This window comes from Zosterops lateralis (assembly GCF_965231275.1).
Source record: "Zosterops lateralis genome assembly, chromosome: 2".
Taxonomy (NCBI): Eukaryota; Metazoa; Chordata; class Aves; order Passeriformes; family Zosteropidae; genus Zosterops; species Zosterops lateralis.
The window spans coordinates 101,658,705-101,674,342 of NC_139763.1; the positions used below are offsets into that span (position 1 = coordinate 101,658,705).

Consider the following 15,638-nt stretch of genomic DNA (forward strand, 5'->3'; position numbering starts at 1 on the left):
GATTGTGCAACACGAGCATTGTCAGAGAGGTGGATGGTACGACCAAGGAGGGGTTATATTGGTTATTAGGGAAAATTCCTTCCCCAAAACAGTTTTCAAGACCGGGAACATGCTGCCCAGAGCAGTGGTGGAATCCCCATTTCTGAAGGGATTTAACACACATGTAGATGTGGCACTTGGGTTAGTTGTGGGCTTGGCAGTGCTGAGGAAATGGCTGGACTCAATGGTCTTGGAGGACTTTTCCAACCTTAAACAATTTTTCCAACAATTCTATAACTCTATGAAAAGTTCTTGCACAGATATCTCTGGTTCAGTGATGATGTTTCAAGGTGTTTTTCATCCAGCATTCTTGCTCTTGCAGGGACACCTTCCACTAGACAAGGTTGCTCCAAGCCCTGTCTGATACTCCTAGGGATGGAGAGCCACAGCTTCTCTGGGGAATCTGTGCCAGCACCTCACCACCCTCAGAGGGAGGAATTTCTTCTTTATAATAAATGCTTTGGCAGCATTATGCCCCAAACTGATACAGTTTGATGCTGTATGATATCCATGTCCTTGGCCATCCCCCATGTCTCACACTTGGCCATGCCCTTTTCCCAGAGGAGGTTGGAGAAGGAATTGTTCCTTCCTGCCATGGCAGCTGTAAATTAAAAACAGATTTTTTTATTTTACTCCCATCCTCTCTCAGAGATGTTTGCAGCCAGCACATCAATTCTGCTGATAAGAGCTAATGGATTTTACTTGATGACGCTTTTCTATAATTGATTCCTGAAGAAGAATGAGTAGCCATGATTCAAGATACAGATATAGATACATAACCATATATTTCACTGAGACAGTAAGCAATTTTTTTAGTTCTGCAGATTCTAACACCAGCTAGGTCTGCATGGTATCTGCAGAGCAGCAAAGTCTCCTGATGCTGCAAAACCTCACAAGGCAGCTTTGTCCATGACTTTTGTTACAAATGAAGATGACTAATGCATGATTGAGTGTTTCCATGTGGCATGAGCCCAGGCCTGCTGCAGATAAGGAACTCTCAAAAAGAAGCTCAAAAGCCCTTAGTGCACATGCCAATCCCCAGTCCCCAAACAGGTGCAAGGTGCTGTGCAAATCCCTGTGTGATGGCACTGCTGAACAGAGACTTAGGACATGGATTCACTCCAGAGTAGGAGCTGTTGCAATGGATTCATACAGTGTCCAGAACACACTTATATCTCACAATCACAGAAACACAGAATGGTCTGGGTTGAAAGTACCATCAAAGGTCACCTTACTCCACTTGCCTGCCATAGGCGGGGACATTTTCTACTAGACCAGGTTGTTCCAAGCCTCATCCAACGTGGCCTTGAACACTTCCAGGGATGGGGCATTCACAGGTTCTCTGGGCAACCTGTGCCAGGGCCTCACCACCCTCACAGCCAAGAATTTGTCCCTGATACCCCTTCTAACCCTGCCTTCTGACAGTGGGAAGATATTCCTTCTTGTCCTGTCATTCCAGGCCCTTTTTCAAAGTCCCTCTCCAGCTCTTGGAGCCTCTCTAGGGACTGGCAGTGCCTTTAAGGTCTCCCCAGAGTCTTCTCTTGTCCAGTCTGAACACCCCCAGCTCTCCCAGCCTGTATCCAGAACAGATGGGCTTCAGCCCTATGATCATCTTAGTGGCCTCTTCTGAACTCATTTCAACAGGTCCACATCCTTCTTCCCACAAAACTTCCCTGTTATATTAAGAGAACTCATTTCACTAACAGCTCTCAGTGCAACAAGTCCTGAAACAACAACACAGATGCACTTTGAAAGGTTTTCTGCAGGAAGGTCCACAAACATGTGCAGGGCCTCTGTGGGCAGCACTTCTCAGATCAAGATGGGGTTTATACTCTCAAAAATCACCATGATAGCTTTAAAATAAATGAAATTATTGAGAGTATTTAAAAAGAAACACAATCTTGAACTTCACCAGCCAGAAAGCTTTATCCCATTGCAAAACTTTGATTGCACATCTTCCTTGCAGACGTTGGGTCACTATCATAAGGTCAATTATTTTCCAATTTCCCTTGTTCCTGTTTCCATACTTTTTTTTTTTTTTTTCTTTTTTTTTTTTTTTTTGTAATACCACAGTTTATTCAATGCAAAAGCTGTTTGCCTGTAGTGTGCATGGAAGCACAGAGTTGGGGTCTGACAACAGCAGTTTTGGGATGACTCTGTCATCTTGGCTGCTTGAAAATGACCAAGGGGTGCTGGCTGGGAGTGACTAAACATGGTGCATCCAGACAGGCAAGAGGCCAAGGGCACTTCACCTGTGTCAGCAATGGTGTGTCCAAAAGGACCAGGGCAGTGACCATTGCTCTGTGCTGGGCCCTGCTGAGGCACATCCAGCCCTTGGGGGCAGTTCTGGGCCCCTCACTCTGACAAGGACATTGAGGAGTTGGACCATGTCCAGAGAAGGGAATGGAGCTGGGGGAGGATCTGGAACATGAGGAGCAGTTGAGGGATATGGGTGGTTCAACCTGGAGAAAAGGGGGAATCTTCTCATGTCTTCAACTTCTGTGGCAGGACTTCCTCCCTACCACAGTGGAGCTTATCTGCTCTGTCCATCAGGTGTTGTGATAGTTGGATAGCTCCAGACATTCTCCCAACATTAATTGATGAGATAACCCAAGCCAGCTTGCCTAGCTAGTCAGTTATTTCTCTCTGTCCACAGGGGTGGAATTCCCAACAAACAACTAGCCTTGAAAACAAGATGTGGGGAGATAAGCTCGAATTCCTGACTGAGAGACACTTCACTTTACAAACTATAAAGCTACACAAACTTTCACAGAGGCAGAAGCCTCCTACACACACCCTGGCAATGTGTAGGACTTCTCCCTAGAGTTTGGACACAAATTCCATGGATACTTTCCTGAAAACTGAGTGAAGATTGGAGCCAGGCTGAGGTTGGGCTCTGCTCCCAGGTAACAAGCAATAGAACAAGAGTAAATAGCCTTCCTAGTTGCACCAGGGAAGGTTCAGATTGGATACTCTTCATGGACAGGGTTGTCAAGCCATGGCAAAGATGTGCACAAGGCAGTGGTGAAGTCCCTATCCCTGGAGGGATTTAAAAGCCAAGTAGATGTGGCATTTGGGACATGTTTAGTGGTGGCCTTGGCAGTGCTAATTGAATGGTTGGACTCAGTGATCTTAGGAGACTTTTCCAACCTCAATGATTCTGTGACTCTATTTCAAAACCCAGCCTAAGCAGAGATGAGGACATCTATTGTGGATGCACAGGAGTACACCACACTTACAAAGGTGATACACAGTGCATTGATGCCCTAGAACACTGTGGCTTGCGTCCCAAGCTGGGAAATACTGAGGAGCTTCCTAAACCTTTAAGTGCAATCCTCACTTTTTATTGCACTGGATGTAATAGCAGAATGATATAAATCTGGAAGATAAAGCTATGTCTGTGTAAAGACACCTCTAGATGATATTTATTTATTCTCTTTCCCAAGGTGGCTCTTTGAACCATCCATTCCCAGCACTGAGTGCTCCAATACTATCCATAAAACGAGTTTCCACAACTTGCCTACAGGTAAGAATGAAATTAAGCCATTCCAGGCAAAGACAAGTGAAGAAAAAAACCAAATCCAAGCCCAAAATCCTCAGGGCCTAAGAATCAATAAGGGGATACAAAGCATTGTAGTAGAGAAACAATCCCCACAGGGATAATCCTGCCTTTCACTGCACTCCCAGCAGCTGCAGTCACTGATGAGTGGGAATTGCTTTTTCTCTTTGTAATTCAGCATTTGAGCGTGTGGATTTCACTGTTTTATTGGGGTTCTGCTCCCTGTGGAAATGCTGGTACTGCCACAAGGCTGACAAAGACTGGAGGACTTCAAGTGTGGATGTGATTTGGGTACAAATGGACTTTATTGGCACCAGGGAATAAAGAGAAAGATGCAGAGAAGAATGGGGTTAAGGGAGTGATGGAGGGACAGTGGAAGAATGGGATGGAGGAATGAAGGGATAGAGAAACAGAGGGAGAAAAGGAGAGAGAGAGGGGGATGGAGGGATTGATGGCAGGATGGAGAAACAGAGGGATGGAGGAAGGGTTGGAGGGCTGGCTTGATGGATAGGGTGAAGGTGGAGGCAAGGCTAGAAAGGAGGGTGGGATTTGGGGCTGTGAATCTACCCTGGGAATCAGATTTCAGAGGCAGCAGTCAGCAGAAGATGGCTGGAGGGTGTTTTGGTTTGGGTTTGCAACTTCAAAAGAGGCAAAAGGAGAGAATAAAATGGGTGTGAGTGTGGGGGTGTGTGCATCCGTACATATGTGTGCATACAGATGGGCAGCTCCATACATGTGGGCAAGTATCTGTGCATGAGTGCATGCACATGGGAGCATAAACATATTGTGTCTATGTCTGTGCATGGGTGCATCTTTTCATATGTTCACATGCATGTGTACAGCACGCGCACATCTGTGAGATTGGACATGCGTGCGTGTGTCCGTGTGTAGGTGCACATGTATGCATGCACCTACATATAGGCATGTGCTTGTGCATACAAATGTGCATATGCAGCACATACACATGTGAGTGGAACAGATGTCTAGTGTGTGTATGTTCATATGTGTGTGCATGTCCATATTTATGTCTGTGTGCATGTATGTGTTTGCACATGTGAATGCAGCTATGTATTCTGTTGTGCATGTATGAGCACAGGGGTGCATCTTCACACCTCTTCATGTGCATGTTTATGCATGAGTGTACAGGGGTGAGTGTATGTGTAAAGGTATGAGTATACATGTATACTCATACCTTTGTTATATACATGTGTTTGGATGTGCTTGCATGTGTGTGTACACACCTGTGCACATCTGTGTGTAAAAATGTCTGTATGCGCTGCATAAACACTTACACGAGAACCTGCATGTGTGAATGTGGTTTGTGTGTTTTTGCATGTCCCTATGTCTGTGTGCAAATGTGTGTGTTGTGTGGGGGTTGACACGTGTTTATGTGCACATATGCCTGTGCAGGTGTCTGCACACAAGTGTGTCTTGCATATGTGTTTGAATTCCTGTGCATGCATGTGTGCAGGTGTGACCGTGCATGCATGTGTATGGACACATGGGCACCTTGCACATATGTGTGCAGGTATGTGACCAAGCATTTGTGTGTGTGCACACATGCATGGGCATTTCTTGCGTGTTTATGCTCTCGTGTATGTCCATGCAGATACATGCACACATACATGGGCATGTGTCCACATGTGTGTGCAACTGTGTGTGCCTGTGCAGATGTATGTGTGCACACAAACATGTGCATCTCTCATGTGTGGGGGTGTGTGTGACCACACATGCATGTGTTTGCACACACGGGCACCTTGCACATATGTGTGGAGGTTTGTGATCAATCATGCAGGTGTGCTTACACATGCATGCGTGTGACTTGCCCATATGTGTGCAGGTGTGTGACCATGCATGTGTGCACACACAGAGGAGTGTTTGTTGGATTTGCCTATCTGGCATGTGTGTGTGCAGGTGCATGATTGTGCAGGTGTGTCTGTCCAGGTGTGTATGAAGTATGCAGGTCTGTGCACACATGGGCCACGTGGGTGTGTTTCTTCATGTGTGTGCAGGTGTGCAGCTGTGCAGGTCTGTGGCAGTGCAGGTGTGTGCACAAACACAAACACATGTCTTACGTGTGTATATGCAGGTTTTCGTGACCCTGCATGCAAGTGCACACACGAGTGCCTTGTATACGTATGTGCAGGCCTATGACCAAGCATGTGCATGCACACATGCACGGGTGTGCTTCACACGTGTTTGCAAGTGTGTGTAGTTGTGCAGGACTGTGCACACACACCCAGAGCCATGTCTCACATGTGTGTGCAGGACTGTGCACACACACACACAGCCATGTCTCACACGTGTGTTCCGGCTGTGTGGCCGTGCAGGTGCGGCACACGTATCACACGCGCGTGGCCGTGCGGGGACGCGCAGGTGTGTCTGGCGTGTGCGCGCCCGGCCCGTGTGCGCGCAGGGCCCGCCCCCGCTGCGGGCGGAGCGGCTGTCGGGGCGGGGAGCGGTGCGGGGTTCCAGGCGCGGAGCGGTCGCTCCCGGCGCGGGGCCGCCATGGCGTGGCCCTGCATCACCCGCGCCTGCTGCATCGCCCGCTTCTGGAACCAGCTGGACAAGGCGGACATCGCCGTCCCCCTCGTGTTCACCAAATACTCGGAGGCCACCGAGCATCCCGCCGCGCCCCCGCCGCGCCCCGCGGGCCCCATCGAGACCCAGCCCGGCGGGGAGGCGGCGGCGGCGGCGGCGGCGGGGGCTGAGCCGGCTCCCGGTCCCGCCCGGCCCGGCCCGGCCCCGCACGCCTCTCCCCCGGCCGACTCGGTGATGAGACACGACTACAAGCCTTGGAAGGTGCAGCGGCCGGAGCCCAGCTGCAAGCCCAAGAGCGAGTACCAGCCCTCGGACACTCCCTTCGAGAAGGAGACGCAGTACCAGAAAGATTTCCGTGCCTGGCCCATCCCCAAGCGGGGAGACCATCCCTGGATCCCCAAACCGGGACCTTCCCCCGTCCTGGCCCTGGACCGCGCTCCGCCGGAGAAACCGGCTCAGGAGAAGCGGCGGAAGGTGCACATCGCTCCCGAGAAGAAGGAGGAGCACGCCGAGGCGGAGGATGAGCATCTCAAGGCAGCGCGGCCCGGGGATGGCAGAGAGAAGGGTCGCAGGAAGGCGGAGGAGGCGGGCGGGCAGCCGGCCGAGCCGAGCCGGGGCCGGGCGGCCGCCGATGCTGTCAACAGGCAGATCAAAGAGGAGGTGGCCGCGGGGGTCAGCTCGTCCTACAGGTGAGAAGACACGTCTCCGTCCCCCCCATCCATCCAGATCCCCAACCTGCCGGCCCCTCGCCAGCTCTTATCCAGTCCCCCTGTGCGCTTCCCTGGAGGAGCATCCCACCCTGGGAATGAGGCGGTGAAACGTTCCGGGGGGGCTGGCAGATTTCCTGCCCGGGGGTGTCCTTAAATTCCCCATGTCTCTGAGAATGGATGATGGGGCAGTAGGTATTGTGCAGGTAGTGAATACATGGACGCTTTTTGTCGGCGAGCTTGGCAGCAGGTTTGACTGTCTTTGTGTCGTCGTCGTCCCCCCCCCCCCCCCCCCCCCCCCCATTGTATTCCAAAATTCAGAGACACCCACCACTTTGGATTTCCATAGGGGTAATGTTTGGGGTCACCTCCGTGGGATGTGCAAGTCACCTCTGGTCCTTTCCAAGCGCATCCCTGGCTGTCGTGCTGCAGCCCACCCAAAGGACCAGCAACCTGCCCACCTCCCAGGGGGCCCACACACAAATGGGGTGCCCCCCATGCAGGAGTGTCCCAGGAATCATCCCAGGCCGGCCCACGCTCAAGACAAAGCATCCTGGGCATGAGCCAGGATGAGGGACATGCATCCTAGGCCGCTTGGGTGGGGCAGCCTTCAGATGCTGCCATGTTTTAATGCAGCACAGCAGGGCATGACACATCTTTCTGTCCCCCCCACTACCGCCCCAGCCAACTAGAAATGGATGCCCTTATTTCACCTCAGCAGTAGACCTTGTTTGGGATTCAGAGTGTGAAACTCCTTGCAGCAAGCTGCTGTTGTTTTTTTTTTTGTCTCCGGGTCGAGGCATTCAATGTGTTTGGAATGCAGAAACAAAAGTGATGGGGTGGTTGTCCTGCATGCACGTTTGCAAGGAGGGGTTACTGCAGTTGTTTTCCAGTGCTTTCTTTGGCAGAGCCCACCACTGCCGAGACCAGGGTGGAAGTGGCATAGAGCAAAGCTAGGGTTGTTGTGACAAAAGTGTGATTGCAGCCTTTTTGCTTTTCCCTATAGCTGTGTGAGTGTTGAAGGGTTTATGCCTTTGGATGATTTATTTTCCTTCTTGGGGAGATTAGAGGTGACACCTGGCCTCTGTACAGGTAGTACATTTTTGCAGATTTAAGATGAAGCTGAGACTTGACTCCTCTGTCCCTCTGGTGGCACCACAAATCTGCTTCCCCCTCCCTAAGCAGGAAACAGTTCAAGCAGTGAGATATTGATTTTTGTTGTCATTTAGCATCAGCTCTAACTCTCACTGGGTAATGCTGGAGGCTCTGGTGCACCCAGATGTGATGGTGGTGCTTGGCTGAGACACAAGAAAATGGCCAAGGATTTTTGGGGGCTCTGTTTTGCAGGGGTTGGGAAAGGAGTCTCTAGGAGTGACAAAGCCCTTAAACCTGCTATGAACTGAGACTCAGCTTTTTGTCTTCTCACCTTGCAAGGTCTGTGCTTGTGCTGGAGATAGCAGGGCTAAAGCAGAAAGCTCTCCTGGAACTGGAGAGCCAATGAGTTGCTTCTCTTCCACTGCTACAAAGGATAATTAGACTTATTTGTGTATTTAAATACAGATTGCTCATTTTCCTATTCCTCCAGTCTGCTCTAGCAAATTCCTAAGGCACTGGGCTAGGATTCCTCCCCAAGGAGAGAGGTTGGATCAGCAGAGATGTTAAATCTAAGAAGAACTAGAAAGATTCAGCTTTCTTTGTGTTGCTTGTTGGCTTTCACAATACTCTTTGGGCTTCTCTTTCCACTTGGGAAAGTATTCTCCCACTTTCATGTTTTTCTTCCGTGCTGCATATTGCAGAAGTGTTTGCTCTGACTCTCAGCTACAGAACACAAGCGCCTCTTCATTAATGCATAAGTGATGTTTTGGCTAATTGTTCTCATTTTCTGTTCAAATTAGGCATCTTCTAAGTGTTGTTTATTGTTTGGATTCTTTTTAAAAACCAAATTCTCCAAATCCTAATTACTGCCAAGAACCTGGCTGCTGACATACTGGGTGAGTATTGAACATCTCCAAGGATGGAGTCTCACAGACTATTGGGGCAACCTTATGGACCACCCAGCAGCCAAAAATTACCTCCTAATGACCTTGTGGCTAGAGAGAAGCAAAGATGGCTCACATGGGGCTTTTCTTCTTTGTGCATGGATGAAGGCTCCCCATCAGCAGAGAGTAGGGGGATTTCCTTACAGTCCTCTGTCACTGCTGCAAATCAGTGTTTCCAGGGCTGGGAAACAATTTCTTGATGAAACCAAAGAGCAGACCAGTAGTAGTTTTTAAGCTTGCTCTGTCCCACTGGGTAATAATACCACTGGGTATTATTGTCATGTGAGGAACAGCTGGGAGCATGGGATGGAGTAAGCGAGGAGCCCAAGGTCATGGGGAAAGTCCACGCTAGAGGGAAGAATTCTCTTTTTTAACCTCTGTGTACCCAGACAGATGAATATCACAGAGACCATGTGGCTGTGACCTCCTCCCAGGTCCACCCAGAGGTACAGAGCAGATATGGTGCCTGGTAGTGATGTCTGTGGAAGATGGAGGTTCCTCCCAGCCAGAGGGAATCGGGTGATTTGTTTGTATCAGCATTTGAGCCAGAAGCTGTTAATGAGGCCAGAGTGGCAGGACTGTGGATGTCTGCTGGAGACTGCCTGTGCTCAGGGATCCTACAGAATAAATAGGATTTATTTCTAATATTTCTAGTATTGCTTTACCTTATTAATTAATAATCACATTATTTATATTTTATATTTATATATCTATTAACAATAAATTATTAACTATTCAGTTATACATGGGATTTATTTATGTACTTATTCCCACTGCTCTCACTGGGTGTGCTGTGGTCAAGCAAGGTTCCAGCATTCTTGCCTCAGTTTCCTTCCCCAGCCTATCAGCTGCCCAAATTTACAGGTAACCAAGGCAGGTTACATGTCCTTCACCTCATCCCTCTTCTCTTTGGTCCTGCTTCTCAGGGTGGCCTGTGGACCCTGAGGAATGAAGGAGCAGGGAATCCTTCAGTCAGATCAGTGACCAGCCCCTTGGAAAGCTGCTGGTGGTGGATGAAGTTGTTCCTTGTTCAATTCTGTGAGGGCTTTATCTGTATTGAGTGAGGAGATTTTTCCCTCTGAACTTCTGGATGGGGTGGGCAGAGCATTTCTCCTTGCTGCACCAAAGGATGGAGTGGGCTGGACTTGACCCTGGAGGTTTGTGACCAGAGAGAACAAGTGACAAAATGTGCACACAGTGGCATTTGCTGGTGGATGTGAAACAATTAAAAGCACATTTGGTAAAAATAAAAGGAGGAATGAATGAATGCTTTCCATTTTTATTTGGAAATTATGGGAAAATGACAGAATTACGTGTTTCTTGGGGGTTTTTTTTCCCTTCTTCTTTGTCTTGCATTCTGCTTCTTTTGTTACCTTAATTCCCTAAAGAAAAAATGATACAAAAGGGAAAGGAACCATTTACCCCCTTTGTAAGGTACCAGAATGAGTACTAAGAAAATTAGTTTCCCCTGAGAAGTAATATTGCAAAACCAGATTTTAATTTTTTTTTACCAAACCAATTATTTTTCCCTCCCACCAACTTCCTTTCCTAGCAGAGGAAACAAGGACAATAAAGGCTTCAGTGGAACATTTTGGACCACTGCTAGTATTAATGAATTGCCTGTTGCTAATGTTCTGTCATTCATCTCAAATCCTGGAGGTACTAAAGATGTGGAGCAAATGAGAATTTGTAGTAGCTATAGAGATGAATGAGTCAGCACTGGAGACTTGCTGCCTGGTTTTCAGAGATACAGCAGAGATAATTTAGAGAAGGATGTTCACACAGGAAGGCTGGACACAAAAGGGCAGGAAATTCATGCTCTTCCTTGTTCGGGATACAGGCTGGGAGAGCTGGGAGTGTTCAGACTGGACAAGAGAAGGTTCTAGGGAGACCAGTGCCTAAAGGGGCTCCAAGAGCCAGAGAGGGACTTTGAGGAAGGGTCTGGAGGGGCAGAACAAGGGGGAATGGCTTCCCATTGTGGGAGGGCAGGGTTAAGAAGGGATATCAGGGAGGAATTCTTGGCTGTGAGAGTGGCGAGGCCCTGGCACAGGTTACCCAGAGAAGCTGTGGTTGCCTCATCCCTGGAAGGGTTCAAGGCCGGGTTGGATGGGGTTTGGAGCAACCTGGTCTACTGGAAAATGTCCCTGCCAATGGCAGGCAAGTGGAGCAAGATGAGCTTTAAGGTCCCTTCCAAACCCTGTGTTTCTGTGATTTTATCTAACCTATTCTTGAAAATCTCCAGTGGAGGACATCTCCTACCTTAGTGAGAATGTTAATAACACTGCTTATGCTGTAAGATGGGAAATTTTCCTTCTGAAATTTGCCTTCTGAAATATGTGATCACATCTATGTCTGTACTCATAAATTAAAGAGTCCCAGGACATGTTCCTGGGTATGGAAAAATCATGTACACTTCAGTTCTTGGAACTGTCCCCAGCCCTCTTCTCGCATTGAGTTTAGTAGCACCCACTCCCAAGCCAAGAAATTATCCCTACAATCAGTTTGGATGCAACCACCTTGGTTTTAGAGTTTATACAGGTTTAATTGTGTGAGTGAGAGCTATCTCAGACCCCACTGTCAGAGAACATTCCTGGGTGGGTACCATTCTCCAAGTCCTTGTTGTTTTAGCTATGAGAGTGTTTATTAATGTAACCATGTAGGCAGATGGATCCAGTTTTCTCAGGTGGGAAACAAGGAGCAGAATATTTTCTTCCATCCAGAAAAGGCTATTGAGAGAGGTGTTTGGCAGCTTTGGCAAAGGCTGAGCTCTGTCTCAGGGGGTCACTTGATACATACCTTTAGTAACAGGAGGAGACACAATGTCTGCTGGTACCACAGGGACAGGCTGTATGAGTAACTAATAACTAATGGCCCTGGTGTTCACTAAGACACAGGGCATGGAGATGGATGATGATGGCTGTGTTGGTTTGGCATGGCCTGGTTTTTAGTAGTGAGGGAACCCACAGAGGTGGCTTCTGTGAGAAGCTGCCAGTCACCATGTCTGGCAGAGCCAATGGCTGGTGGCTATGAAGATGGACATCCCACTGGCCAAGCCTGGGCTAATTAGAGATGATGGTAATGCCTCTGTGATAACATATTTAAGAAGAAAATCAAAACAAAGTGGGGCACAGTTTTTTGTAGCCAGAGAAGGGGAGGAAGTGAGAACACAAGGGAAATGACATGGAGACACCAAGGTCAGTGGGGAGGGAGGGGGAGGAGGTGCTCCAGGTGTCAGAACCAAGATTGCTCTGCAGGCCATGGTGATCACCATGGTGAAGCAGCTGTGCCCCTGCAGCCCATGGGGATCCACTGGGGATGCAGAGATCCACTTGCAGCATGTGGAGCAGGTGCCCATCCCAGAGTGGGTGAATGCCTGGAGGAGGCTGTGATCCAGTGGGAGACTTGGGAGAGAGGGCGCTCTTTCTTCCAGGCTGGAGCAGCCTGTCCTTGACGGGCTGCACCCTGTGGAAGAGTGACCTATGCTGCAGTAGTTTTGGGAGGAATTTTTGCCTATGGGAGGGACTCACATTGTAGTCATTTTGGGAGGAATGCTGCTCATGAGATTGGAACCACACTAGAGAAGTTCACAGAAAACTGTGTCCTGTGGGAAGGGACCCCATGGCGTAGCAAGGGAAGGATTTCTCTCCCTGAGCAGTGGAAGTTCTCGGCTGATGAACTGACCAAAATCCCCATGCTCTGTCTCCCCTGCACTGGCAGCAGGAAGGAGGGAGGGCCTGGGGGAAAAAACGGTATTTTTAAGGGCTTATTTTACTTCTCATTATCCTCCTCTGACTTTGTTGTAATAAATACACTTTGTACTTCTAAGTTGAGCCTGTTTTCCCCTTGGAGTGTTTTCTCCCAGTCCTTATCTCAAGTCATGAACCCTTTGTTTAATTTTTTTCTCTCCTCTTCCGTTGTAGTGGGGTGGGGGTGAGTGAGCATCTCTTGTGGGTGCTTGGCATTTGGCCAGTGTCAAACCACAACATGCAGGCAGAGAGCTATTCTACCACATTCTTGATCTCCTCTGGATATAGTCCATCAGCTGAGAAAGACTGGTGGTGTCTCCAAGTTGAGGACACTTGCAAGAAGGTAGCTCCAAGGTGGAGTATGTGGCAGCGTATTCTCTGCAATCAGTTTAAGGTGGACAACATCCAGCCCCAAAAGCCAATGGGGAGCTGCTCAGCAGTGTAGGTAAGGCTGAATTTTGCTGTTTTGACTGTGTGCAAACTGGAGCTGGTCTGTGCATGCCTTAGGATATGGCAGAGCAGGAGGAAGAGGTGGAGGTGGCACTCAGGTGATGGAGTCAACAGGCTTGAGCAACTATTCCTCTGCTCTGGCTTAGCTGGATCATTTCAGAGGGACCTTTAGGTACATGGAGCTGGATGGGACCCTATGAACCTTGAAGTCCAATTATCTGGTTTGTTATTTAGTCTTTATGAGTAACACCTAAGGCTCTGTCTCAGAAATGCAGAATTTTTAGTTGCATTATGCCAGAAGGAAGGCTGTGCCAAGACCTCAGTCTCTGATGATTTGCAACTCGTTGAGTCAATGGACAGGTTGTTGTTTTATTTGGTTTATTTCTTATATTTTTTCTGTTTTATTGACATACTTAGTGACTTTCTCCTGTCCAAATATCACTGCTCAGTGTCTCCAAGTAGTTAGGAAGTAAAAATTTTTACTTCCTGCTATCAACCTTGTCTCTCTACCTTTTCCTAGATGAAATCTCTGTTTCTTAAACAGAGATGGAGATTATTGCCCTTTGGAGATGGGGTCCCCATTTTTTCTGAAGACTCATGAGTCATGTTTGTGGGCATCATGGATTCATTATGAATCCCTCATTTACTCTTTGATAACAGAGATGTCCATACTGTTATCCATCCTTCTTCTCCTTCTTAGGCAGTTACATCCCATAGCAAAAAAATCTGGTGATCAGTACCAAGCCTAGAATTAACTACAAATTTTCATTCCATTTTGAACGTGGCCGTCAAGGTCAATCCCCTCCTTCCTCTGATTTCATGATCCTCCTATACATTGGTGCTCCCATTTACAATGTGTCATTAGGAGGTGTCATCAATGTTGCCCTACTTTTTCAGTGCCAAAGTCAACCTTAAAAATGTTAAACACTGCTAACCTCCTTCCAGGCTGCAGCTCAGCCTTCCAACACTCATCATTGTCATTTCCCCTGCCTGGTTTTCCATTCTGCTGATATTCATATTCACTGGCTTAATTAATCTTTTCCCACATGGCCCTGGATAAAATGCTTTGCTGAAATCAAACAGATTTTTCACATTTCTTTTGTCTGTTAAGTGACTTATCGTGTCAAAGGACATGTCAAACATCTCTCCTCCTCCACTTCCACACAGTTCTGTGTCTGTGAGACCACCAGCTTCTTTGGGATGCAGGAGCTGATGCTGTAGGGCACATCCCACTTTTACTTGGTGGCTTCACAAAGTGTAAATAAAGAGGAGAGAGATCAATTAATTTAAATTACCCATCCTTTCTTTTTCAAGTAAATCACTAAGAGCTGTTATCAATCTGTCTCTTCTCACATTTAGAGCATGACCTTTCCTTTTCCTGTCTCCTACCAGCTAAACAAGCTTTCTAAGCACTTCTGCACTCAATCTTGCATCAATCCACTGTTCTTTGCTCTGAGTGTATTTATATATATATATTCATATGGTGTCCTTGGCTAAGCCTTGCCCCATTGGGACAAGAACATGGATGCTCTTCTGCCACCGTGGTGAGCACCAGCCAGGAGGGAAAGGGCCATTTCAGGGAAGTTGTATTGCATGGAAGTTTTGTTTCTCTTGATGTATGATTCAGTATTCTAGATATCCTTCCAATGTCCTTTAGATATATAAAAAGGACATTGGATGGATATATAACTATTTGTAATTATATATTATTTTAATAGATTTTATATACTAATGTTTTATGTATTATGTTTATATCTATGTGTATATATTAATATATATTATTAAAATACTGTGTACACAAACTGGGTTGTCCACCAAGTTACTCCTTTAGCCTCCAAGTAATTTCTCCTCCCCAAATCCAGCATTGCAGGTGTTCTATTGCAAACACATTTTGCTTTCTATTTTGCCTTATTTTGATTAATAGCTCATTATATCGCAAGCTGTTCTTTCAATTAGTAATTTCTTTTTGATCAAAAAGTGCCTTCAGCTGAGGGGACCCTGCAGCACTTTGCACACACAGTGTGCATATGGAGAGACTGCTGCTGCTTTGGTGAGCTGGCTGCAAACCATGTTGTTAACACTACAAAACAGGAGATTTTGGTGGTGAGAAGGTGGGGAGACTGTTATTCTTTAAAAAAAATTATGAATGTTTTTTAATGCTAATTAAAAAATAAAACTTGACATTTTTAAGAATTAATTTTCAAATTTAATTTTTTAAAACTTTTTTTAAATGTTTGAAGTGTTTTTTGTTTGTTTTTCTTTGGGTTTTTTTGTGGGTGGGTTTTGTTTTGTTTTTTGGTGGAGCTGTGGTTCAGCCTGGGGAAAGAAGGTTGTGTGGAGACCTCACAGCACCTTGCAGTATCTGAAGGGGCCTACAAGAAGCCAGAGGGGCACTATTCACCAGGAACAGTAGTGACCAGACAAGGTGGAATGAGTTCAAACTGAAGTAGAGGAAATTTAGATAAGATATTGGGGAGAAATTCTTCCTTGTGAGGGTGGTGAGGCCCTGGCACAGACTGCCCAGAGAGGCTGTGGCTGCTCTGTTCTTGGAAGTGTT

General features: G+C 47.3%; 1 protein-coding gene across 1 annotated transcript in view; it reads left to right on the forward strand.

Annotated features, from left to right (window-relative positions):
- Positions 1-6,066: 6,066 nt before the first annotated feature.
- The window catches only part of MAP6 (microtubule associated protein 6), a 44,605-nt gene continuing 35,033 nt past the window's right edge, over positions 6,067-15,638 (forward strand). The window contains exon 1 of the mRNA XM_083854454.1: positions 6,067-6,828. Within this exon, the coding sequence (XP_083710580.1) occupies positions 6,107-6,828 (722 nt within the window). The 5' untranslated portion in view covers positions 6,067-6,106. The remainder of the gene's footprint in view (positions 6,829-15,638) is intronic.